The sequence below is a fragment of the Aptenodytes patagonicus genome, chromosome 5 (genome assembly GCF_965638725.1).
Source record: "Aptenodytes patagonicus chromosome 5, bAptPat1.pri.cur, whole genome shotgun sequence".
In the NCBI taxonomy this organism is placed as follows: Eukaryota; Metazoa; Chordata; class Aves; order Sphenisciformes; family Spheniscidae; genus Aptenodytes; species Aptenodytes patagonicus.
In genome coordinates this window covers 68,809,257-68,834,572 of record NC_134953.1, presented here as the reverse complement: position 1 = coordinate 68,834,572, position 25,316 = coordinate 68,809,257, and the positions used below count along the sequence as shown (strand labels likewise).

The following is a 25,316-nucleotide window of genomic DNA, read 5'->3' as shown; positions in this document are numbered from 1 at the left end:
ACCTCACCGGCCGGCGTGCTGTAACCCCGCACCAGACCTCCCCGGCACGCTCCCGCTCGTGTCCACGCATGCTGGCATGAGACACGGCCATTGCTCCTGCCCCACTCGGGGCAGGGTGCCGGGGGACCCCCGGCTCTGCGATCTACAGCCCCCTTCCCCGCTCGCAGTGTGGGGCAAGGCGTCAGGGCACCGCTGCCCCACTCACGTCGTGGGGACGGGCAGGAGGCACCCTGGGCTTTGCGATCCACACTGGCACCCCTGCCCCTTCTCCCGCCGTGGGGCAGGGCGCGGGTGGACCCGGCTATGCAACCCACGCTGGCAGCGCGGGGCAGGGCGCGGGGCAGGGCGCGGGACCCCCCCCGTTGCCCCGGCCCGGCCGCGCGGGCAGGCGAGCGGCGCGGCGCCGTCGGGGCAGGGGCGGCCGCCGACCCCCGCCCGCCGGGGCAGCCCTACGAGAGGGGGCGTGGCTCGGGCCATAGGAGAGCCAATGGGAGGCGGCGGCGGTGAATATCAATGCCGGACGGGCCAATAGGGGCGCAGCCATGCTGTTAACAGCTTAGGGGCGCGGGGCGGCGCAGAGCAGCGCTGCCGCCGCCGCGGGGAGCGGAGCGGCTCCGCGCACCGCGCTCCCCCAGTCCGCCCCGGCCCCGGTTCCCCCGCCCGGCCCGCCATGGCGGCGGCCGTGGACGAGAGCGCCCTGCCCTCCATCTCCACTTTCGCTAACCTGCTGCCGCTGGAAGAGCGGCCCGCCGACATGCTCCACGTAAGCACCGGGCACCGGGGAGGGGGCGGCAAGGGGGGTGCGGGGCAGAGCGTCCCGGGCTGGGGCTCAGCCCGGCTGGTGGGGGCGGCCCCCCCTCCCGCCGTCGGAGGGCGCCGCGGGGGCGGTGCAGCCGGAGCGGTGCCGACCCGTCGGACGGGTTGAGGGGAGCCGCCGCCCCGAGCGGGAGGCGCGGACCGCGGTGCCCGAGCGGCGGGCGCCGCCGCAGCCGTCGCCCCGCCGGTTCTGACGCCCCTCTTCCCCGCAGAGGATGCTGCAGCAGGACGGCGCCGCCGCCGTCAAGCGGGAGGAGGACGACTTGGGCAAGTTTGTGGACTTGGACTTCATCCTGGCGCACACCAGCAGCGGCGGGCAGGGGCCGCCCGGCCCCAACTACCCCCTGCCCGAGACCCCCGAGAGCTGCGGCACCACCTACGACAGCGACGGCTCCTATCCCACGCCGGGCAAGTTCCCGGCGCCTTACCCCGAGGGCCAGGGCCACAGCTACGTGGCCGAGCTGCTCACCCCGGACCTGCCCGGCCACTGCGACCTTCAACGGAGGGAGTACACGGAGCTGCGGGTGCCCGGCGGCCCCCACCACCACCTCCCCCATCACCACCCGCCCCTGCACCCGGCCCTGGCCCGCCCGCTGCCCCTGGACCCCGCGCAGCCCTTCGGGCCCCGCATCAAGAAGGAGCAGCCGGAGGAACGCGCCTGCATGCTGGGGCTGCCCGCCGCCGAGTACCTGGGGCCGGGCGGCGGCGAGCACAAGCCACGCGTGGCGCCGGGTCCCGGGCCGGGACCGGTGCCGGGGCCGCCGCTGCCCTACCCGGGATTCGCCCACGGCCGCCTGGGGCCCCCCGAGGAGCCGTTGCCCGGCGCCGACCCCCACCTCCTGGCCGACGTGCCGCCCCACTACGCCGTGGCCCCGCACCGCTACGCGCCCCACTTCGCCCCCCAGCCGCCGCCGCCGCAGTTTCATGGACACTTCAGTGTTTTCAGGGAGCCCCTGAAGGGGCCGGGGCCGGGCCCGGCGGGGCTACCCGGGCTGCTGGTCACGCCGCCCAACTCCCCGGTGCTGGAGTACTTCCCGGCCGGGGCCCCTCCCGAGGACTGCAAGCCCAAGCGCGGCCGCCGCTCGTGGGCGCGCAAGCGGACGGCCACGCACAACTGTGAATACCCGGGCTGCGGCAAGACCTACACCAAGAGCTCCCACCTCAAGGCGCACATGCGGACCCACACGGGTAAGGGCGCGCCGAGGAGGGCGGCCACGCGGTGGGGGGGGGGGGAGGAGATGCGCAAAGGGTCCCGGGTGGGGGGACCGGGGCGCACGGTGAGACCCGCGAGCCTGCTCCGGCATGGTTCCCGAAGGTGCGGAGGGGCGCTGGGGGAGGTGGCAGCGGGGGCGCATGGGGAAGACCCCCCGCGGTCAGTCTGGGGGCGCACAGAGGGTCCCCGTAGGGGGGCCGGGTGGGGGCACCTAGAGAGACCCCGCAGCCGGCACGGGGCTGCACGGAGGGTCCTGCGGTGGGGCAAGGCGCACGTGGGGATGCCCCCGGGAGTGCTTAGAAGGACCCCGGTGGTGGGGCCGGCCAGGGGCACACGGGGACCAGGGCACGCGGTGAGACCACCCCTGCGACACCGTACCCCGGCCTCGGGGCCCAGTGGTGCCTGAAGAGGCAGGGCCTGGGCGCACATGGAAAAGCCCCCCAGCTAGGCTGGGGGCAAATGGAAGGGGGAGACAGACTGGGAGTGTATGGTGAGACCCCCCCCCAGCAGAGCTGGGACAGGGCACATGGTGTGGCCCCACAGCAGGGATGGGCAGGGGAGCACCCGTGGTTTGAAGTGGGGCAGGGGTGCCCAGAGGACAAGCCCCATGCAGGGCACATGGGACAGCGGAGCACATGGGGAAGGGCTGGAAGATAGGGGGCAAAAGGAAAGGTGGGTCAGGCAGAGGTGTGCAGGGGCCGAGTACACAGCGGGGCTGTGTACTCCCCTTGCCTAAGGGTGGTGGGCAGGGATTCCTCCCGAAAAGAGGGTGCTGAGCAGGGGAGCGCTGGGGTGAAGGCATAGGGAAGATGGGGATCTCCAGGCCCACTGACACCCCCTCTCCTCTGCAGGTGAGAAGCCCTACCACTGCACCTGGGAAGGCTGTGGCTGGAAATTTGCCCGCTCCGATGAGCTGACCCGCCACTACCGCAAGCACACAGGGCACCGGCCTTTCCAGTGCCACCTCTGCGAGCGGGCTTTCTCCCGCTCCGACCACCTTGCCCTCCACATGAAGCGGCACATGTGAGCGGCGGGCCGTGGCCGGACTCGACCAGCTCGTGGTGTAAATAGTGTCGGGATGGCACTGGGGAGCAGCCCGGCTGCCCAGCCCTCTCCACTTGTAGTTGATAACTAGTTTTCTCCTCCTGCCCTTGCTGTGAGAGCTGGGCCCAGCCGAGTGGTGGGGAAGGGCTGCTTTGAGGTGTAGATGGGGAGCAAAGCTGCAAGAAGTGTCTCCAGCCCCTGCCCAGGCACCACCACTCAGCTCCCCACACCTGGAGGGTCCCCCCCAGCCAGACATCTGGTGAGCAGGGGGGCTGGTGCAGCAGGGCTCTGTCCCCAGAGCTCCTGGCTTGTATTTGGTATCAGCTTAAAAAAAAAAAACCTTCCTCCCCCTCTGATCTTGACACCCCCCCGGGCTCCAGGGACTGTGGTGGCTGACTCCGGCCAGGCTTTGGCTGGAGACCCACGCCTGCTGGGTGCGTGGGTCATGGTGCTGGGAAGTGGGTTGCTGGTCTTCTCGGTTGTGGCCATCGGAACAAACATCCTGACCCAAAAGCCCAGGCTGGACGGGGCGAGGGGTGGGACCTGACTGGCTCATGTCTATAAAGGTTTGCAGGGGTTGGCAGCGCAGTGTCACCTTGCACAGGGAGCGGGGACGTTCCTGTTGCCTGCTTGGGACCCCGCCGGGCAGTCTGGTCCTGGCCATTCCCACAGTTTTCTGCTCGGGAGCCTAAAATGGCTCTCCTGGCTCTCGTCTGCTTTCATTTGTCTTGTTCTTCCCCTCAGGATGACACCAGGTACTGCTGCAGCTGCCTTCCCCATGCTGCTTTTTTAAATTTAGTGTGTAAAGGACAGTGAGTCCAGCTATGAATGCCCAGGTCTCTGCTATACTTGAAACTTTCATAGAGGGAAAAAAAAAAAAAAGAAAACTCAAAAGAAAATGAGTCTTTTTATGTGCAGCTTCTGCAAAGCAAGTTGTAAATTAAACAAAGCAGTAATATATAATGTTTCTGTTTTTTTAATATATTTTTTCTTCCAGCTGGGAACACAGATGAGTCTCGGCTTTGGGAAGTGCACTGTTCCCGTCTGTGTATATTGTTAATTAACATTTCTCTGCTTGGGCACGTTAGGTCTCTCGCACTCCGAAATGTTACTTTTCTTTATATGCAAACTGTTGAAATATTGTGATCTGCTGTATAATAAATAAACAAGATGTAAACATGAAAGAGCCAGGAGAGTTTACTTTAAAGCTTTCTTCTAAGAGGAGAGGGTGAGGCTGGGCTTGCTTGTCAGTAAATATTTATATCGATGTTCATTTCTGCTTAAGTTAGCTGCGGAGGATCGATGGGGAACGCCCAAGCCTCAGCATCCGAGCAGCATCTCCTGTGCAACAGCTCTTGAGTCACCCCACTTCCCCGTGCCTCAGTTTCCCTAATCTGCAGATGGGGCAATTGCGGCACCAGGATGGCGTGACTGCTCCTGTGGTGAGTCACCGCTGAGGGGAATGGCAGCCGAAACCGTACCAGGAGCCTTGTTGGTCCCATCTACTTCCTGAGCGGTCCTGTCCCGCTGTCTCCCGCAGTGGGAGCTCTGCGGCACTGGCCTTGTGGTCACAACCGGGAGGTCAGTGGCAGCTGCCTGGCCCTGTGTGCTGTTGCTGCTGTCCTCCTGGGAGTAGCCCGGCAGCTTGGTGGGGTTCAGGTGCTGAGGTTTCCCTGCGTTAATAGGTGGTGACTCAGCACAAGCGTGCTGGCAGGTCCCAAGCTCAGCAAGCAGGTCTGGCTCCATCCCTCCCTCCCATGGCTGATTACCCGTGATGCACTCATCCCTCTGAAGGCTGGAGCTTGTCCGGACCTGACACCATGCTGGCAGCGCAGGGAGCGTGCAGTACAGGCTGTACAGTGCCCTGGCCCAGGGTGGTGGTGGCTTCTTCCTCCTGTTCTTGCTGCCACAACGCCCGGTGGCCGGCCAGTGCTGGGGGATGCCCTGGGACTCCTCGCACTGCAAGAGGAAAGAAATGGGATGTAGCTGTGCTGCCAGCATGGGGTGGGCAGGGCTGATCCTGCTCCTTTCCTGTTTCCTGCTTGCAGCTGTGGAGAGTCGAGCTGGAAAGAGATGGGAATGGCAGAGTGGGACTGATGGCTCCCTGAGGGGTGGCTAGTGTTTTGGGGTCGAGCTGAGTGTCCTGGGGCTGGCCCCCAGCCTTGGGGTCTGTCCTGAGCAGGTACAACAGCGTGGGTGTCTCCAGGCATGATGGCAGGAGCTTGGGATGTCGTGTCCTGCCCGCGGGCCTGGGCATGGGACCATGGGACTGCATCCACAGGTGTCACAGATCCACCAGGCTCAATCACTTGTCCTTTCCACAGCCGCCTCCGCCCTCCGCTTGCCCCACTTTCTGAGAGGTGCCTGCGTGGGGGTGACCATGCTGGGACACAAGTGTCCTGTAATGGGGTACCAGGGGTGTCTTGTTCCTGGGACCCCCGGTACCCAAGGCCGAGGGTCCGATGCCAGTGGGGTGGCTGGAGCAAAACTGCTGCCTCTTCCCTGGAGACTCGTTCAAAACGTCACACAGAGGGAGAGGGAAAGGTGTGGGCTGTTTGAATTAGCGATGAGTCAGGCTGGCAAAGCCAGATGGGGAGAGTGCATGCCTGCGTGTTTGTGTGCGTATAAGTAATCTCTGGCTTTGTGTTTTTATTATGATTATTATTTTTATTTCCAGGGGAACGATGAATTTCTCCAACCATCCCGTCCCACTGGAAAGGCTGGCTCTGCTGTCCTGTCTTCCTTAAGCATCCTGGGAGCCGGAGTGACGGTCCGTGGCTGTTTTGAGGTTCGGCTCAGATCAGAGCACAAACCAGTTCTTCCTCGCCTTTCATCATCGCTGTGCTGGGGCGGGAGCGAGGCCTGGCTCTGCTGCCACTGCCTTACACGGAGGTGAGAGCAGGGGAAGACGCTTTGGCTCCTTCTCTGAGCAGAGCTGCTCCAGGTTCGCTCCCCTGGGCCCAGGGCAAGGCGTTCCTTCGGGCACACAATGGGGCACGGCGGTCGTAGGGACCGGCATGGCCAGGAACTTTGCCTGGGAGAGGAGTGGCTGTAGTGGAAATGGCAATTACGGTTAATTTGTTGTTAATAAAAAACACCCTCTTCCAATTGCCTGGGCCAAGATGCACTCTCCGTTGGAGGAGGGTGTCCGGTCCTGTCCCCAGCAAAACCTGCCCTGCAAAGCGATGAGGGCAGCAAGAAAACACCCTCGGCAGTGCTGAGGAAGGCAGAGCTGGGGCACAATCCCTGCCTGCAGTCTGTGCACCTGTGGTCAGCTGGAAAGCACTTTGCCCCAGCCTGGCAGGGGCACATGGGGACGCAAAATGCACCAGTCAACCGGGTGGGACCCTGCTTTGCAGGAGACATGGCAGTAACAGTGTGTCCTGTGCCAGAGGAGAGGGGGATGCTCCAGAGAAGCCAGGCTGGTTCCTGAAGGGCTAATTTACCCACGTACAACCCCTGGGTCCGTGGCTGGCCCAGCCTGGGGCAGGTCTCAGTGTCCTGGATCACATACTGGGCTGCTGCAGGGACGGTGCAGAGGGAAAGTTGGCTGGCAGGGCAATGCTGCGGTGCCATGCCACCGTGCCCATGCCGAGGCCACACAGACCCTGCTCCGGGACGTATCTCCTGCTAGCCTCGCCTTCCTTCCCCTCCTTGGTCACCTCCTGGCACAAAGGCCCCCAGGAGGCATGGTGGTGGGCAATGCAGCGGTCCCTGAGCCTCCCCGCAAACCTTAAAGCTGAGCCCCATGGCTTTGGTGTGCAGTCAAACTGGCACAGCGGGGAGGCAAGCAGGGAAGGGAAGGAGCAAGGCATGGAGAAACACCTCCCCACAGAGGGGTGAGTCATGGCTGCAGTGTGGCCTGGCACCCTGCAGTCACCTGCCAGCAGGAGCGGGGCCCTGGGGGTTTCATGGCTGGGGGGGGGAGCAAAAGAGCAGCTCAGGTGGGTTTCTGTTCTCTGGGGGTGACCCAGCTTGTGGGGATCCCCCATGCTGCAGCCAGCAGGTCCCACAGAGCTGGCCCGGGGACGCGGGGCTGTGGGGAGAAGGGGCTTGACCCTGGGGTTGCTGCGGTCCACGGGGACAGCATGGAGCTGGGGAGCGGATGCGGGTGCTGGAGGTGGGATGCAGCCTGGGTGCTCCAATGTGGGAGGGACTATTTGGGGGTGCTTGGAGGGGCTGACACAGACCTTTCCTCGCCACAACACAAGGTGAGAGTTCGGGTCCCCAGGGACAGGGCGTCCCTGCTGAAGGATGCTCCCAGGGCTGGTGTCCCCCCTCCCAGTGGAACGTTGGGAAGTGTCCCATCCCTGCCATGGGGGGAAGGTCCATCAGCCTGTCCCCACGTCCCCGCCACTTGGGGTGGGCCAGGCGCCATGATAACGGGGCTGTGGCTGTCACCGCACCCTTAGGAAACATTTGGCTTCAGGCACCTGAACCCACGGGGAAGCGATAACTCCCCGGCTCGCTTGCCCTGCCTGGACCCACACCTGGTGCTATCATGCCTTAGTCACACACCGAGAGTTTTTCCACTGCCGGGCCCCAGATAACCTCCTCCCGCCCCACTGGCCACAGTGTTTGCACTTGTCCTCCTCCGCTGGTGCCAGGCTGGGAGACACACACGCACCTTGAGCCCTGGGCTGGAGGCATGCACACCTCTGGCCTGGGGTCACCTGTGGCCATGCCTGGCAGCCGGGGCATGGGCAAAGGGCACAAGGAGCATCACTCCCTCAGGACCCTGGGGCGGGCAGGCGGCTGGCTGGGAGGGGGCCAGCGTTGCCCTCCTGCCAGGGCTAAATGCGGGGGGACACCCCTCCCCCAGCTGCTGGGTGGCAGTGAGGTCACCCAGGGTTGGCATCCTGTGCCCGCAGGACAGTAGGAGATGGGTGATGAGGTTGCAGTGACAGGACAGTGATGCTGGCTGTTGCTGTCCCCCTGCCAAAGCCCTGGGGCACAGGAGCACTGGGCTCCCCCCCATTGCTGGCTTTCCCTGACCCACTGCATTCCCTGGGCTCTCCCTGTGCCCCAGCAAGGCAGGACCCCGGTGCTCCGGGGAGGTGACAGACCTGGGCACGCTTCCCCATGCAGGACTCTCATGGACGGCACTGGGGTGTGCGGGCTGGCCAAGGTCTCCAGCTCTGCCCCTTTGCTCTTTGAAGGCTGTGCAAGCTCTGGGATGCAGTGGCTGCTGCCCAGAAACAACATCTCTGGGTCCCTTTGAAGGCAGTGCTAATTGCTGCACTACTGATCAGGTTAGCAGAAGCACCCAGCTAATGTGTTTCGCTTGCAGGTCCATATGGATGCAATATGCAGCTCCTGGTGGGACGCAGCCCTGCAGTGACACCCACACTCACAGAGGTGCGGGGGAGGCGGGCTGTGAATAACGCAACCCAGCTGCCCACAATCTCCACCTTTCATGAGGTTAAAAAGCTGCTACCCTAGGAAGAGAAGCTCAAAATGTGTTGGGGGCTTAGTTTGTTGAAGAGGAGTGAGTTGATCACCCTGCACTGGGGCAGAGCTTGGGCTGAGTCCTGCTGGGATAGGGCTGGAAGCTGGGCTTGAGCAGGTCAGGCCTAAAAGTGGGGGATATAATCAAAACCCAAGGACACCGAATGGCCACCTGTCTCTGGATTTTATTTCAGTACTGGCTGTGTTTTCTATAAGTGCTGTTTAACAATGTGAACAGACTGTGAATGACGTGCGAGCGAGGGGCGAAGAGAGAGATCCTCTTTCTCTGGTCTTATAAAGCTCTCCCTGGAGCAGCAGTGCCAGGCTTGCCAGGCAGGCAGAGCAGGGGTGACAGGGTCAGCAAAGGCAGAGGATGGCAGTGCTGACAAAGCCCTGTCTCCCTCTGCAGACCCACCTTGGGGGAGTGTGGACACCACCTCCGGGCCATCTGTGGCAAGAGAGCAAGGAAAGATGCTAGAGATGATTAGGAATGGCCACATGCGCTGGCAGGGAGAGGGCTTGGGTGGATGTGGCAGAGCCGAGAGCAAATGGGCAGGACAGCAGAAACCTGGGGACTGGCTCTGTGCTTGTGGGAGGAAGGGCAGAGATGCTAAAAGCCATCCCTGGCAGCTTGGGAGGGGACAGAAAAGGGGTTAAATGATTCCTGGGGACAACAGATGACACTCTGGGGGTGTTACCAGCTCCTGTTGGGGCACACCGGTGCAGGCTGGGCCCCAGTGCGGAGGTGACACACTGGTTTCCGTGGGAAGAGATCGCCAGTGGGGTGGGAACAGTGGCAACTCCAGCACAGCCTGGCTGGTGTTGAGGGGCTGCGTGTCCAAGTCACCCTGGCACGGTGGGGTTCAGCTCATCTTGGGGCAGCTGCACCGTAAGAGATCCCCTCGGGGGCACCCCCTCTCCTCAGTTATCCGAGGTGGCTGGCAGATTGCCGTGGATCTCTGTGCCCCATGCCGCTTCGGACAAACCTCTACCAGGCAGCCTTGCTCCTGCCTCGATGCAGAGGGAAGGTGATTTCGCGCAGTCCCTCCTGGCCCCACACTGCTGTTTCCTCCCCCTTCCCCCTCCCTCTTTCCTCCCACAGGGAAGAGGAAACAGGACAGTCCTATTAATAAAACTTTCACTCCTGGCTGCCCGCGGCCTCAGGTAAGCGCCGCGGCTCTGGAGCGCTTTGGGAGGGTTTCCTTGTCAAGCGTGAAGGCGAGGAGCATACGCTTTGTAAAACGAAGCCGGGATGGGCAGCCCGAACGTGCCACATGGTGCAGGGCCCACCTGGCAGACAGCCACCTGGCACGGCCCCCTCACCGCTGGCGGGGAGAGCGGGAGGGCGCGACAGCCGCGAGCGAGCGCACGCACGCCTCGGGACCCAGCGAGGAGACGGGAAAGCTTCTTACGAGCTCTATGGGGAGCTGGGGTCAGCCCCGAGACCCTGGGGAGAGCAGGGCGCTGCCACCGAGCTGCCCTCCGCCATCACGCCGGGCAGGCGGTGGGGGCGGCGCGGCCTGCCCCGAGACCTGCCCCACAGCCCCCGTGTCCCCGGCCGAGGCAGTGCCGAGCGACCCACCGCCAAGGCCCCGGGGGAACGGGCACCCCCATCTTGTCGCTTCGGGCAACTGGGGGGGGGGGGAAAGGTGGGAGCACCCTGCAAGGCCCCGCGCGCCCTGCAGCCCCCTAGCTCCCGCACACGGGGCGACCCCCGGCCGCGGGCCGGGCTGAGGTGAAGGGTGCTCCGGGCCGGGCTCGGAGACACCCGTGGGGCCCGGGCCGAGCACGGCTGTGCTGCCACCTCCTGGCGCGGGAGCGAGTCCCGCCTGCAGCGGGCTCTCCGCCCGGAGCGGGGAAGGAGGTACGTCGGACCCGGGCGCGTCCGGGCGCGGCTGCGGGGGCGGCAGCGCCGGCGGCGCCAGGTCTGGGGCGGCCGCGACCTGCCGGGAGCGGGGCGCGAACCGGGTGCCCGCCATCCGCATCCCTCAGTCCCCCGTGGTACGTCCCCCAAAGGGCTCCGGTCGCTTCCGGGCGCCTGTCGGCGGGAGCGGAAGTGGCGCTGCCCGGGCCGCCGTGCGGGTCGCACCGTCCCGGTGGCTGCGGAGCCGGCGCGGGTGGGTGAGCGCGGGACCGGCCCGGCTCGGGGCAGCTGCGTCCCCGCGGCGGCGCCTCGTCCCGCCCGTCCTCCCGCGGGCTTCCCGGGACCCCGCCGCGGGGCTCCGGGCCGCGGGCTCGGCGTGCGTGGCCCCCGGGACCGGCTGGGTACAAGGCCCCGTTGTTGGGCCTGAGGGGGATGGGAAGGCGGCTGAGGGGGATGTGTGTATATATAGCCGTGTATGTATGTAGATACACGTGTGTATATATATAAACACACACGTGTGCGTCTTTGTGTATGTATGGGGTAGCCCCCGCGGGAGGTGCACGTTAACCCCGGCCCCGTGGTTTCCCCCCCCAGGGCTGGAGGGGACGGACGGGACGGCGGCGGGCAAGGCCAACGGGCAGGCGGAGAGATGGCGACGGGCGCAGACGTGCGGGACATCCTGGAGCTGGGCGGCGTAGAGTCGGAGAACACGGGCACCATCAACAAAAAGGATATCATCAACTCGGATAAGGTGAACTGCGATGCCCGGAGGGGCCACTGCTTGTTTTCGAGGCGCTGACTGACCTTGCGTGTGGTGTCTGGGGTGTATATTTGAAAAAAGGTGGAAAAAAGCATGTTCCTGCCATAGTCCGTTTATTTTCGGGCTCTTGTTTTCGAGGCGCTGACTGACCTTGCGTGTGGTGTCTGGGGTGTATATTTGAAAAAAGGTGGAAAAAAGCATGTTCCTGCCATAGTCCGTTTATTTTCGGGCTCCTCTAGAGGACCTGGAAATGCCTGTAAAGCCCCGCTCTCGGGTTCCTGGTGTTGTCAGTTAAGTGTGCTGTGGCATTTGGGGTGGTATTTAAGCTGGAGCTGTGTAAGTGGTGTCCTGGTGAGCTGGGCCTGGTCCCAGGACACTTTCAGCAGTCTCTAAAATCCCCATTTTGTGGAGTAAGTGTGAAGTGTGTTTACCATCTAGCCCCCAAGCAGATGGAATTAATATAACACAGTCCTGTTTTAGAAGAAAAAAACATTGTCTGACTTGGTTGAACGGTAAATATCTTCAAACCATGGGAGCAGTCCCCGTGCGGAGGTGTGCGGCTGGGGTTTGGGAGAACTGGGATGTGTTGCCCATGGGAATGTGGGCAAGTCAGTAAGCTCTGTTAAGGACGTATGCCGTCATGTGCTGTGCTTTGTGTGGTAATATGCTACGGTATGTTGTTGGCTTCTGTATTTTAAATTCGGGCAAGGTCTTGGTTGTCCTGTGCTTTGCAAGGTGTTGGGAAGGTCAGGTCACAACTAGTTACGAGACGTGGAGGTGCTCGGAAATGAGGCAGGGGAGATGAAGTCCCCAGGAGCTCTCTGGTACAGAGATGGTCTGATTTGAAGTAAACCCTGTGTATTTGTTTGAAAAAAACCCGACAAAACAAGCACACACAACCACCCCATCCCTGAAAGTACTTCCTGAATGTCTTTGCTTGCCTCCACTGAAACATTTGTCTCTGAAGAGAAGCGCAGTGGTTTCATGACCGCCTTGTGGGGAATAGGACACATAGTATAATTGGTGTAATGGAAAACTGATGAGTTTCAGTAATTCAAAGGTTGAAATGTTAAAATCACCAGTTTTCAGCTGTGTTGGTGAATAGTGTGTCCAGCGAGCAGCTCGTTGGCTGGATTCAGCTTGCGACGTTCTGCCACTGAGTGTTGAGAGTTGCGAGTTCTTTTGATTTAGATGCATTTGTCTGTTAGCTAGCAGAGAGCTGAAGGAGAACCGGTGGCTGTCTGCCTCTCTTTTGAAGCAGAGAATAAGATGGGTTTCTCCTCAAATTTACCTGTCTGATGGAGAGAGAGAGGAAGGGGAGGTGCAGTGAGAGGTTTGGGGAGGAGTGCAGGAGGCCACTTGTGGCCGTGAGTGAAACATTCTGAATTTCTACAAAGTACAGAAACTAAATCAAACCAAAGGTATAAATCGTTATTGCATGGAGAGAGCAAAATTGCTAATAACAGTGCAGCACTTGCTCAGGAAATAGATCTGTTCTCAATTAGAAAAGAAACCGATTGATGTCTTTAAATCACAAGAGAACCATGAAGTACTTTCCAGTCCATTAGTGACTGAGAATGTTAAAATAAAAATTACTAGGCATAAAAACATTTAAATCAACAGGACCAAGTAATTTGTTCTCAGCTCCTAAAAGAGCTGGCTGAGCTGATCTCTGACCCGCTGATATTAACTTTTAATAAATCTGGGAACTTTGGGGGAATTCCAGAAGCCCGTGTTCAAACTGGGTGTGTGATGACCTGCGGGTAACTGCCTCGGTTGGCCTTGCGTCACTCCTGGGCAAAGTGATGGACACCCTAGGAGAAAGGTGTTTGGTTAGGAGTGAGAAGGTGCTAATATAATGAATGTCTGTCATGAATTTTTATGGAAAGTAGTTGTAGTCCAAGCTGATAGATTATTATTTTTTTAATGGGATTTTGAATTTGCTTGATAAAGGTGACTGTATGGATTTAATACGATTTATGATACAGTGTTAGTTTTACTATTGCAAAATATTCTGATTTAAAAGTTGGTAGCGATATGGTAAACAAGTACTTAAAGGTAGTGACATGGCTAGTAGTTATAAAGATGGTACAGTTAGACCAAATGCTCTGGACTACTCAGTAAACTTGGCCCACTTAAATAAAGTGTACCTTATTAATGTGGCTGTTACTGTATCTACCTGAATCCAAAGCTGATTACTTTATAAACTTGTATGTGTGATATGAGGTGGAATGTGTCTTAGAAACCATCAGTTCTGACAAGGTTTTAGGGGCCAGATTGAGTCGTCTACACTGAATTCCTAGTATGAAGAAACTATGTAAAAAAAAAAAAAAAATTCTTTCCTGTATAAATAGGAGAGCGGAGGCGGGAACGGGGGTTTACTTTTGTAGGTGATACCAGTAGTTTTGACATGGGGCTTAATCACAACTCGTAAAAACTGAAGTTGCTGCAGAACAAAGTGACAAAAACTAAGAGAGGGTGGGAAGACATTTCTTATTATCTTCTCTAAAAGGAAGAGAATCACTTGATTTAAATGCATTAATACCTTCATGTGAGGACAGTGTTTACCTAGTAAAAAAAGGCTTAGTGCACCAGCCCCTGAAAACTACAGCCAGATGTTCAACTTGGAATTTAAGCGTGTGTTATCAGCAGCAACAAGTGTCTGAGTACTGGTGAGTACTATCACTGAAAGTGAGCATGTTTTGTCTGTCAGTGGCTTCCACCAGGAACAGGCGCTTTCCTGGAGACATTCAAGGTGTCTAAAAACAGATAAAAGTGAAAACCATCACAGGGCGCCAGGTTACGTAGTTTAATGTTCCCTCAGGGATTGCTACTTATGAATCTAAAATGCAATTCTTTTGTTTTAGAAAAAATCCAAGAAATCTTCAGAGACATTGACGTTCAAGAGGCCGGAAGGAATGCACCGAGAAGTTTATGCACTCCTCTACTCTGACAAAAAGTAAGAGCTTATGGTCATCTGTGCAGGTTGTGGGGTAGCCTGGGCTTTTGGTGGCAGGGCAGCATCCTCTTGAAACCACGGGCAGTCTCGCTTCCCAGATTGATTCCCCTTTGTGCTTGGCCCATGCTTGTGCCCTTCTCTCTTAGGCAGTCATGGACAGCGTCTGTCTTCTCTCTTCTAAATTTGAGGGGTTTGCTCTGTGTAGGAGATGAATTAGGTACAGGTGCAACAGTCTAGTGCAGACAAGGCAGTGTTCTTACCCCTCTGTATCTAATTCTCTTTTATTTGCAACTGGGAATAGCACCTGCTTTTATTTCTGCAAAAAGAGTTCTGCTGCAGCCTGTATTTAGCTTGTTATGGATTGCGCCCTTGCCCCAGAGGTCTCTTGCATAGTTTGCTTTCCAGATGGTTCTGTTCAAACCCATCTGTGCTGTGTATTCTGTCCTCTGATGCAGGAAGCATTGCAGTCTGGGAAGTGCAAAACCTGGAATAAAGCTTAAACTCAGGTTTTCCCACCCTAGACATTGTGGTGGCAGATCCCACTCTGAGTCTGAAATCTCTTTGGGTTTGTCCTGGGCTGCTGCTTGCTTCTCGTCAGCCGGTGCTTTTCTCCACCACAGGGATGCACCTCCGCTGCTGCCAAGTGATACAACTCAGGGTTATCGAACAGTCAAAGCAAAACTGGGGTCCAAGAAAGTCCGGCCTTGGAAGTGGATGCCTTTCACCAACCCAGCGAGAAAAGATGGAGCGATGTTCTACCACTGGAGGAGAGCAGCAGAGGAAGGAAAGGACTACCCTTTTGCCAGGTTTAATAAAGTAAGTGGGAGCACTTTCAAACAAAAGCATATAAATAGCAGCTGGAAAATACCCTTCGGTCAGCTTCTTGAATGTCCAGACAGGAAGTTGGTTCTTTCAACACGTGAAGGCTGAGTTAGGTTTGGCAATTACATTTTAATTTGCAGCGCGGCCTGCAGCCGTGTGACCTCAGACTATGATGTCTCCAAATCCTTTAAGCTAAGTGGGCTCAGCATGTGGTCAGAGCTTGCTAGAGCCCTCTGTGTTTCAGGTGTGCAGTCATTGATTTGGTAAGGAGGCACTGTACCATCTAATTCAGTTCCTAACCAACATCCTCTCCCTGCTTACAGGCTCTGGGTAGTAAAAGATACTCTGTTCTGAGTGAGACATTGAAGTCTTGTTATTTTGCCCAGTATGAAAAAATTCGCTTGAGCTTCATGGCCAAAAAGTTGGTTTGCAGCCTCTTGGCCAGATTCCAGCACAGATGCTGAATTACGTTGCGTTCCTTCTGAAATTGCTCCTGTGGTATCTGTGTGGTACAGTACCCTGTTCTTTGCGTCTTATATTAAATTGTCACAATGTGTTGTTGTAACCTCCTGCCGTCTTTTGTCCCAGATGTATCTGCTTTGAGTGGCTGGGGCTTTCATGTGCATGCACAAAGAAAACGACATCAAGATTTATATTTCAAAGTCAGGACCTCCAAAGTTAGGAAGGAGCAGTGTTAGGGTGCCTCCGTAATGTAATTTAACCCCCTTCATGATGCAAATCTGAAGGGGAAAAAAAAAAGCGTGTGATAACATGATTCCACAAAAGCTCTGCTTGTGTATAACTGTATACAGCATTTTAAGTTTGTAACCCACAGAGCATCAGTTCTAACAAAGCCTGGCTTCCTGCAGAGTTAAGTGGTTGGTTGACCTTATATGTTAGAAGGCTCAAGCTCTGACTGATGCTTTTCCTCTTGCTGTGACATTGGTAAGAGCCTCCTGTGGAATCTCTTCTCTGATGTCTAGGGTGGAAGTCTGAAGCGTGACTCAGTCAAGGCGCCTACCTAGCTGTCTGAGTGAAACTTCGGGAGTGTAATTGTCTCTAAGACTCTACTGCTGTAACAGTTTTTGGCTGAGTTCAACTGAGTTTATCAGAGGGGACCACACATGGGTGTTGTAATTACACGATTCTTGTTTCCTTAACTTTATCACGTACTGTGAATTGACAGACAGAAGAGCCTTCAGCAAGGCTGCAACCTTTAGATTAGTGGTACAGTCCTCTGCCATCTACACATGCACAATTACATAATATTAGGAGCAAGTTGTAACCCTTGTGGATCTGTGGTTGAGAGGGTAGAAGGCACTGATGAGGAGTTTTGCAGATATTTGCTATGTCAGAGGAATTTTATTTACTTTTCCAGACCCTTCTGTGCCTTCCTTCTCACATTCTTGATACCTCTGCCCGAATCTCTTACTCCCCTTGGCATGAGCCCGTTTTCCTGTGTATTTTGTCCCACTGGTCACTCGAGCTCTTTAACCCGGCTCCCGTGTCACTGTCCAGTTGCTTTGCCTTTTCTCTCTGCTCCCAGTCTCCCACCCAAATCCTCCTCTTTGTGAAATCCAAAATGTAAATGTAGGTTTCACAGTGTACACGGAGCCTTGATCCAGGGTGTGAAATAGGAATATAAAAGCAGCTTCACTGGTGTCAGAGCAAAATCCTGTCTCAGCCGATATTCTGTTTCTGGCTACCATTAGTAAAGGCTTAGAGAAAGAGTATGAGAATGGGGCAAATATAGATCATTTCTTCCTAGCTTCTGGTGGTCTTTGGCTTAAGGATTTCTTAACTTGGAATTTGTGTTTAATAATTCTTGCTAGGTACATTCAGGGCAGAAAGCTGCTTTGTGAATATCCCATGGTAATGAGTTCTGCAGGTTAATTTTGTATGGTGTGCAAAGGTGCTTTCTTCTGTTCATTTTAAACTGCTGCCTTGGTGTTTCATTTGGTGCCTCTGAGATCTTGTGTTACATGATGTAGTAAATTGTCCTTACTATGTACTGTGTTTTCCATAATTGGACATATATCTGCCCTCCTGTGCCCTGTGTCACCCTTGTTGTTCTCAGATATCCTTTCTTTTGAAATGGGTGGACTAGGGGTTCGTGTTTCACTTATGGAAGCGTGGTGGGTTCGCACATTGGCTGTGTTTCTCTTTTTTTTTCTTTTTTTTTTTTTTCCCCTTCCCCCCTCCCCGATAATTTTTAATCTTCAGTTTGTCTTTTCACCACTGCTGGGCATTGTGCTGATGTTTTCACAGAACTGTCTCACGGCTCCAGGATCTTTCCTGAGCAGTTTCAGCTAAGTTAATGCCCATCATTGTGTGAGTTTGTAGTGTGAAATGTAGGACTAAGAGGGGTTTTCTGGGCCACTGAATCCTCTTCTTGGCTCTTTCAGGTCCTGCACCATCCAGTCCCTTTCATAAACTGATCAAGTTCCTTTTGAAAAGCACTTGGATTTTCCTGCCCCTGTGCTTCCTTGGGAAGCTGTTCCAGACTCTCTCTGCTCCATTTCTCATTTCCAGGTTAAATTTTCCATGTTAAATTGGCATTTCTTTGCAAGCCAATTTCTTAGTCCTTATTTCAGTTGTTCTTTTCTTCCTGTGGGTATTCCTTTCATTCCATCTAGCATACTTGAAGCTTGCAGTCAGATTCCCTTTCAGACTTCCTTTGCTAGGCTCCTTTCTCTTCCAATCTGCTGTGGGAAGACAAACTCCCCACCCCATTACTCATCCTCATTGCTCTTCTCTGTACTTGTTCCCATTTCAGTTCATCTTTCCTGAAGATGGGTCAGTAGAGTTATAGTTGGTATCCCCGGCAAGGTCTTGTGGTGCAACTGAAACCCTGCCAGTTTCTGCTGGAAATCCCTCACTGGGGGTCATATTTGCATTTTCATGGCTGCGTTGCATTTGAACTTATAGTCATCCCGTGGTTGGCTCAAGCTTCCCATCTGATGAGTTCTCACCTTCTCACTTCTCAGCAGTTCTCGCCTGAGCAGCCATGAAAGCGGCTGAGGAAGTGTTTTGGGGACTGCTCTTTGCTCTTGTCCCATTCTGTTCTCTGACCTGGCATCTGCCACCTTCCCTTCCATCCACTGCAGAGGGCCCTGCTGGCTCTTTTCATGTATGTATGCTACTGTAGAAATTTTTTTCTTTTTCATGACGTACATAGGGCATCCTTACGGTGTCTAATAGGACGGTGCTTCTCCTGGTGGAAGTGGTACTTGAAGGTTGAGGTGCAGTATGTACCCAGGAGATATGCTTCACCTTTATGCTTCGGTATCTAAGTGATGGACAAAAGGCAGTAGACCTAAAGAGACTGTGATTTGGAGGCTCAGAAATGCTCCTCTGGTGTGTATGGTGTTCATGAGGATGAGTTTTCTGGTGTAGGACTCAGGAGGGCATAGAGGTGTTGAAGCATGTGCGCTGCTCACATGTGCACCATGTTTCGTGTGGAGGCAGGACCTCCTCAGGCTGAGCAAAGTTCAACTGCGGGAGTGGTGGGAGGGGGTAGTAAGGGAGGAAAGCACAGACTTGTTTGCACTTTTGCTTTACCATGTGCTAGGACTTCCCCTAATACAGTAAGTATTTTTACCGTTCCTTTAGTACTCATGTGACGCTTGTGTTCTAGATAGAGCCCTTGCAGAGCAGTTTCAGGCTGGGGCCAGTGGTGTGGGTTTGGCCTTCTAGGTACCTGGGACACTCTGAGAGTTGGACTGTCGTTTGGCCCTGTGGCTCTGATGGAGAAAGGGTGGATGAGGAAGGGGGGGACAAAGTTGTTTGCCAAGTTTATGGCGCTCAATTGTACAGCACCTAGCCTTCCAGATCTTCATGGCACTGTCTGCACCAAACATGAAGGAAGTGGGTTGTGTATCAAAGCAGGAGGTGTGCTAAAGGCTAGGAGCCACCGCTACTTGCCTTTCCCATTCTTGCTGTACAAGTGAGCATGTCCCAACCCAAGTAAAGAGTTGATTGTCAGAGCAGTTTATGTCAAGGTATTGGTGCTGCTATGTGGGAGGAATGCAGGGAGGCTGGCTGAACCTTGGTTTCACTGTCATGTTAGCCTGATAATTTTGAAGCCTATTGTCAGGATGTGGATTGCTGACCTCTGCCTGTGTCAGCCACCTGAAATAGGTTTCAGCCTCCCAGGCAGTAGTTCCTGGTAAGCTCCCCAGAACGTCATGTCTGCAGCCCTGAGATCACACATTGCTCCTTATCAAGTCCCCTGCCTGCTCGTCATGTTTCCTACTAGGACCCATCTCTCAGGGTCCTGGCAGCCCCCTCCTGCCGGCGCGCTGCTCTTGTTCTTGGCTCAAGTATCTCGGGCCCTACCAGCTGGCAGTGAGAAGGGCAGTGCTGCAAGAGAGCTGCCATGTTTTTCTTTTCCCTGCATAGACAGTGCAGGTACCTGTCTACTCGGAGCAGGAGTATCAGATGTATCTCCATGATGATGCGTGGACCAAAGCTGAGACAGACCACCTCTTTGACCTGGCTCGGCGTTTTGATCTGCGCTTTGTGGTGATTCATGACCGCTATGATCACCAGCAGTTCAAGGTGAGTCCCGGGGGCCAAGGTGCTGCTGGCAACCTGCTGCTACGGCACGTGCAGGGCTTGCTGCACTGCAAAGACTAAATTACCCTTTATATCAACTTAATTAGGGGAAAATAATGAATTATTGGCAGCAAGGAATATTGAATTTCCAGCACGGGGCATTGCTGCTTGCTTTGTTTGTAATTAAATCCACTGTGACTTGTGCTCATTCTGTGTTGTGTTTTATTAGAAAGTTAGAAGGTTTGTCCCTGCCAGGAGAACAACTCATTGTTCCTTGAAGATAAGGCAGCTGGGGAGTTTGTTTAGCTGAGCAGGATAGATGTCCTGGATTCCAGTTCTAGGCCGTGGGAGAGGGATCTGCTAACGGTCCCTGAGATTGGGATTTTTCCCTGGTGCTGCTCCTGACTTGTGGTCTGACCTGGTGCAGGCTTCTGTCATCTCTGCTGTGAAGCAGGGACCATCAGTGGTCTGAAGATGCAACCCTTGTGTCATGATCCTAAATCTCCTGTAACTGCTGGTTCCATACTTCCTGCTGATGTGGGGGAATGATGTGACTCCTACAGAACAGCTCCAAATGCTGGAGGTTTTTGTTGGCCTCTGAAAGGCTCACATGAAGAGCCTGTAGCAAAGTGGAATAACAAGAGCCTGCCCAGCTGGGCAGCCCAAACACCTTTGGTGCTTGGAGTAAGGGAACACAGCTCAGACTCCATGTCACGATGGGCAGTGAATTGTTGCAGCTGATACCTTCTTGGTTATGGCTTGAATAGCTCCTCTGGGGTAGCTCAGAGGAGACCTCCAGTACATTTGTCACAGTTTCCTGTTCACAGGTTTTCTCCTCTCGAGGCAACTATCCTTGCATCCTTTTATCTGGGAGTGCTTCACTGTTGTATTGTCTCTATTGTCTCTCTAATGTTGGACCCTCTGGAGGGTGTTTTTAAAGGAGTAGCTGTGAACCCATGACAGTTAATCGACGCAGTTCACTGAGAAACTCCCCCTTCCCTGTGGTTCCACTGGGACTGACAAAGCTCCTCCTAGGCACTGTATCTTACACCCTGCCTGACATCCTTCAGCCAGTGGTCCTTAGCTGGCTACTGCACAAGGTTTTGCTTGGTTCTTTCATAATGTTGTCCTCCTGTGATGTCTTCCATAGAAAAGATCAGTGGAGGACCTGAAGGAACGATATTACCACATCTGTGCCAAGCTGGCTAATATTCGTGCAGCTCCGGGCACAGACCTGAAAATCCCAGTCTTCGATGCTGGCCATGAGAGACGAAGGAAGGAACAACTGGAAAGGCTGTACAATAGGACACCAGAGCAGGTAACTTGGGGAAGAGAGAGTCACTGCTCCAAAAGATTTATGATAAGTTGAATCAGTACGTAGATGAAATAGGCCAGAAGGTGGGAAAGGGAAAGAAAGACTGGATAAGAAAAGAGCAACACCTAAGTACTGCTTTTGTTGTTGAGTTCATGTCATTTTAAGGGATACAATAGGAAAATAACTGAGAAATCTGACTATACAGGAGAGAGGGCTAGGTGAGCAGAGTTATGGTCTCTGGTAACTGCCAACACCTTCTCTGTGACACTTACTGTACTAGTCCTCTGAATAGAAACAAATTCTCAGATCAACATCCTTATGAGTCCCTGAGTCCCATGGGGAGAGAATTATTTCCTTTAGAGTAAAAATCTTGCCAGAAAACATCGAAAACTGTAAATCTGCATGTTTAGTTCTCCTCTTTGTTGAAGCTGTGTAACGGTCCCAGGGTTTAGAGGTTAAGGAACTGTCTGTTCCCCAAAGGCTGGGGGAGACCATCCTTTTCTGTTAGTAGTTCCCTCTAATGACAAGTTCACATGTGTAATGGCTCTGCTTGTCCTTCCCACATTGACGGGTGTGCTGATACTAGGCATAGCTGCTCTAAGTTCTACATACTACATCTGGGGAGGGGAGCCAGCTTTCACAGCACTGCATTTGCAACTACAGTATATTTGGGCTTTTTTACCCTTCTATCTGTGCTCTTGGCCTCCCTGTCTGGAGGAGGGATTGATCACTTATGGATGCTGCTGAAGGGTGTGTCATGGATGTTGCCACACAGTACCTGCCAATTTGTAGGCTGGCATTGCCATGGATGCAGGGTAAGGCTATGGACGATAATGTGCTCTGCAAATCCAAGTCCTCTGCAGGATATTAGGCAGGGGAGCTTAAAGGCATTCCCAGGCTGGCCCAGAGCAGAGCTGTCGGTAGATGGCCCCCTTGCCTTGCTAGGCCTCCTCTGCTGCTCTGATTGCCTTTCCGTGTTCTGGTCTGCAGGTGGCAGAAGAAGAATACCTCATTCAGGAGCTCCGCAAAATCGAAACCAGGAAGAAAGAGAGAGAAAAGAGAACCCAAGACCTGCAGAAACTCATCACAGCTGCTGACACCACCACTGAGCAGAGACGTGCCGAGCGCAAGGCTCCCAAGAAGAAGCTGCCACAGAAAAAGGAGACAGAGAAGCCTGTAAAGATTTATCTTTTTTCCCCCTGCTTTGTGCTCTGGCTGGGTAACATGTTTTTCCTTCAACAGTCTAGTGGGATCAGGCTCTCAGCTTTTTAGGGGGAAGTGGCTGCTGTCTGCCTTCTGGCAGATGCGTTTTCGGTTATGTCTTTTGGAAGGCAGAATTGTCTAAGGCAGCCATTGTCAGAGTCCTCTGGTGTGCTCTCTGACTCTCTCCTGTTTGAAAAATGCTGGTTTAAGTCCTGTTTCCCTTTCTCTCCCTGAGAAATGGGATGAAATGATGCCAGCCATTCATGCCTCATGGCAGGGAGAAGCATCTGTCTCCCTGCTTCTCCCAAGTGTATTCTGGTACTGCTGTGCAGGGTTGTCCCACAAACCCATTGTCTTTCACCTGCCTTCTTTTTCTAGTCCAGGTTTCCCTTTCCTTCCCCGCTCCTGGGTCTCAGTAGCGTCTCCCCAAGCTCAGGACGTGCCCCTCTCCTGATCCTCAGCTGTGATCAGAGCAGCCCTGCTGGAGGACTCCTGTATTCTGGGAGCTATTGCTTCTTATTTCTCCCTGAGCCGAGCTAATGTCTAAGGAGCCTAGAACACAGGTTTCAATTCACATTTGATGTTACCTCAGTTTCCCTTTCTGGAAAGAGGACAGCGTGGACTGAGCTAAATTCAGCACCTTCAGTAGGAAAGGGCTGTTACAAAATCTCAGATGTTTCCAGTGAGTCCCTGGGAATTCCTGTCCCTCCACCTTGTGAAGAGAGAGCATTTGTGTCATCGTCTTCCAGAAGGGTCTGTGCAGAGAGGGGAGAGAAGCAGTGAATGCTAGACAGTTATTGCTTGATGAAGTGTACCTAATGGCCACCACTTCCTTAAAACGCTTTTTTGTTTTTTTGTTTTTTGTTTTTTTTAAATTATTTATCCACCCCCCCCAAGGAATATGTGTTAAATGGGGTTTTTTTTTAATTATTTATTTTTTGGTTGTTTTTTTTTTTGTGGTGCCCCTCCCCCAGTGAATATAGTATCATTGGACACCTTGTGCATTGAATTCCCTTGAGGGTTGATCTGATAAAGCTCACTCATGGCTGGCATATCTCCCTCTAAAGAAAGCAGCTCGTCATTGGTGGTAATGAAAAAAGGGTGGTGATGGAGAATGGGGCTGGAAAGATGCTGAGGATATCAAGGTGAGGGAGTCCAGCCCAAAATATTGCCTGTTGGCTGGTGCCTGTCTGCAGGCATATAGTGGATAGGCACGCCAGGGTGGGCAGAGAAGCAGTTTCTGTTGTTGCACTAGCATCATTTCAACCATGACAGAGTCCATTAGGAGTCAATTACCAACTATAGCCAGGAAATGTTAAGAAAAAAATTGCATTTTAACTAAGAATTTGAGTCAGGAGCTGCATCAGCATCATTTCAACAAAGGAAAATCATTTACCAAAGAGTCAATTGAGGTTGAAGCGTTTACAGCATGTACAGGCACGCAAGGCAAAAGAACCCATTTAATTGCTTATGCGCTGAGTGCAGTCAGAGTTGTCTCGGCTAAGCCAACGATGCTGATTTACCCTCACTGCTTGTGTCAGGGTGTTCAGCAACAGGCTGGGGGGCAGAGTCTGGGGAGTCTGAAAGCCAGCCTTCATCCAGAGGAAGCAGAGAGGATTGGTTTTTGATTGCAGCCCCCTTTGTCTAATAATCCAAGCAGAGAGGCTACATCCTACCAAAGATCAAAGTGATCTCTACAAGTTCATGAGCCCTGTTGGTAGTTAGAGAATACGTTTTCCACCATGGTCATGTTTAGAAATCTCTTCCTGGGCCTTCTGTTTATTGGATTGACCACAGATAACTGAAAAAAAATCTTAATGCCTGGCCACGCAGAGCGGTTTGCAAGGTGCCACCTCAAGACCAAGCCATAGAGATAGCTGATAGAGATGTGAGAGTCACTGGCAGGGAACTTGAGGAATTGAGTCACTGTCCTTCAGCATCTCTTATGATCTTGGGGCAACCCTGGTTGTCTCAGCCCTGTCTGGAACGAACAAAGAACAAGCTGCAGAGCTTCTCTGCAGAGAAATGTGGGAGCAGCAAGGCGAATGCTGTCTCCAAAGAAATCGGGAGATTTGAGGTGACTCTTCCTTTTGGAAAAACGTGATTGAGCATGCATTTTGCAGAGATTGTGGCTGTTCATAGATTGAAACGTGGCTATCACTGACCCGTTCAGAGGACCCCACACCATTCAGTGCACAGGGCCCTGCAGATAGGCTGGTTTAATCATTGAAAAGTATGCTCACCTTGTGCTTTGCTCAGCAGCACAGACTTTTAAGGGATTTCTTTTTTTTTTTTTTCCATTTTGTTGAAATGCAACTAAATGCTCTACTGTCTAGCAGCAGCATTAGAAGTTTGCCTTCTTGTATTACTATGCTTAAAATGTGAAGTGGGGAAGAAAGAAAACTGTCTAATGAGTGGACAAATGGCAAAACGTGTATAAACAGCAGGCCTCCTTGGAGGGGTGCAGTCCTTACATCTTCATTAGTGGGCTCATGTCTGTACAGGTCAGAGGTTTCTCAGCTCATTCCTTAGAGGACTTGCAGTCAAAAGCCAAGATTTAGGGAAGTCCTGGGCTGTTTTGATCAGTGAAATGGGCCTAAGTTAGATAAGGATGATACTGTGCAAATATGCATATGTTAGTATAAGGAGTACCATCTAGGGTTAGGGTTTATGCACGTGTGGATGAGTGTAAGGATCTGTGTAGAGCAGTGCATTTAAACCAACCAAGCAAAAATGCTTGAGCTCTCCAAAGATACCTTGAACTGCAGTATTTTTCTCAGTGAATTGCTTGGGATTTTCCCACTGAATCCCATTGCTTGGGATTTTCCTCTTGCCTCAGCTCTGACATGTGGCTGTGGCAGGTGGTTCTCTGTCATAGGAAACAGTGTTTCCCCTTCAGATAGTGTGTGTATGAAATCTTGTGCTTCTTGTGTTTCCTCCATCAAGACATCCTGTTTCAATCTCTTTTAGGCTGTTCCTGAGACTGCTGGCATCAAGTTTCCTGACTTCAAATCTGCAGGTGTCACGCTGCGAAGCCAGAGGGTAGGCTGTTGTCCTGGTCCCTTGGGACCGCTGTTAATGTCTTTCAGTCTGCTTGTCTGTCTCCTCATCTGTTCTCCTTTTATAGCTAAAGAAAGTCAAGTTCTTGCCTCTAAAATAAGAAAGGAATTCCATAAATGTGGAGACTCAGAAACCTGGAATGCTGGCTCTGTGAAAGCTAGCTCATCGCCTTGCAGGGGCACCTGAACTTGCTGGTGTTTGTTACTGGTGTGCCCGCTCTGCTGTTGGACACACGTGATGGACCCAAATGGAGCT

At 54.0% G+C, this 25,316-nt stretch overlaps 2 protein-coding genes across 6 annotated transcripts in view; both read left to right on the top strand.

Moving 5' to 3' along the window:
* Positions 1-576: 576 nt before the first annotated feature.
* KLF17 (KLF transcription factor 17) lies at positions 577-5,822 on the top strand. 5 transcript variants are annotated; one of them, XR_012995514.1, is made up of 4 exons: positions 577-763; positions 1,029-2,004; positions 2,881-3,332; positions 4,071-4,257. XR_012995514.1 is itself a non-coding variant. In XM_076340351.1 (4 exons), exons 1-4 carry the CDS (start codon positions 671-673, stop codon positions 5,818-5,820), a joined length of 1,311 nt encoding a protein of 436 aa, XP_076196466.1. In that variant the 5' UTR covers positions 577-670; the 3' UTR covers positions 5,821-5,822. The 5 variants fall into 5 exon arrangements, 4 of the variants coding, with proteins under 4 accessions (XP_076196466.1, XP_076196470.1, XP_076196469.1 ...); XM_076340351.1 differs by lacking the exon at positions 4,071-4,257 and adding an exon at positions 5,751-5,822 and having other exon boundaries at positions 2,881-3,052; XM_076340355.1 differs by lacking the exon at positions 4,071-4,257 and adding an exon at positions 4,359-4,377 and having other exon boundaries at positions 2,881-3,052.
* A 4,785-nt stretch (positions 5,823-10,607) lies between these two features.
* Positions 10,608-25,316, top strand: part of DMAP1 (DNA methyltransferase 1 associated protein 1) — a 29,816-nt gene continuing 15,107 nt past the window's right edge. Inside the window, exons 1-8 of the mRNA XM_076340350.1 lie at positions 10,608-10,638; positions 10,980-11,136; positions 14,013-14,104; positions 14,725-14,920; positions 19,328-19,486; positions 20,634-20,801; positions 21,789-21,974; positions 24,972-25,043. Coding sequence (XP_076196465.1) covers positions 11,035-11,136; positions 14,013-14,104; positions 14,725-14,920; positions 19,328-19,486; positions 20,634-20,801; positions 21,789-21,974; positions 24,972-25,043 — 975 coding nt within the window. The 5' untranslated portion in view covers positions 10,608-10,638; positions 10,980-11,034. The remainder of the gene's footprint in view (positions 10,639-10,979; positions 11,137-14,012; positions 14,105-14,724; positions 14,921-19,327; positions 19,487-20,633; positions 20,802-21,788; positions 21,975-24,971; positions 25,044-25,316) is intronic.

Bases quoted from the DNA above. Each gene is read 5' to 3' on its own strand.
- KLF17 (XM_076340351.1), top strand. From the start codon at position 671: ATGGCGGCGGCCGTGGACGAGAGCGCCCTGCCCTCCATCTCCACTTTC. The intron at 764-1,028 runs GTAAGCACCGGG...TCTTCCCCGCAG, and splicing joins GGCCCGCCGACATGCTCCAC to AGGATGCTGCAGCAGGACGG. The intron at 3,053-5,750 runs GTGAGCGGCGGG...TTTTATTTCCAG, and splicing joins CTCCACATGAAGCGGCACAT to GGGAACGATGAATTTCTCCA.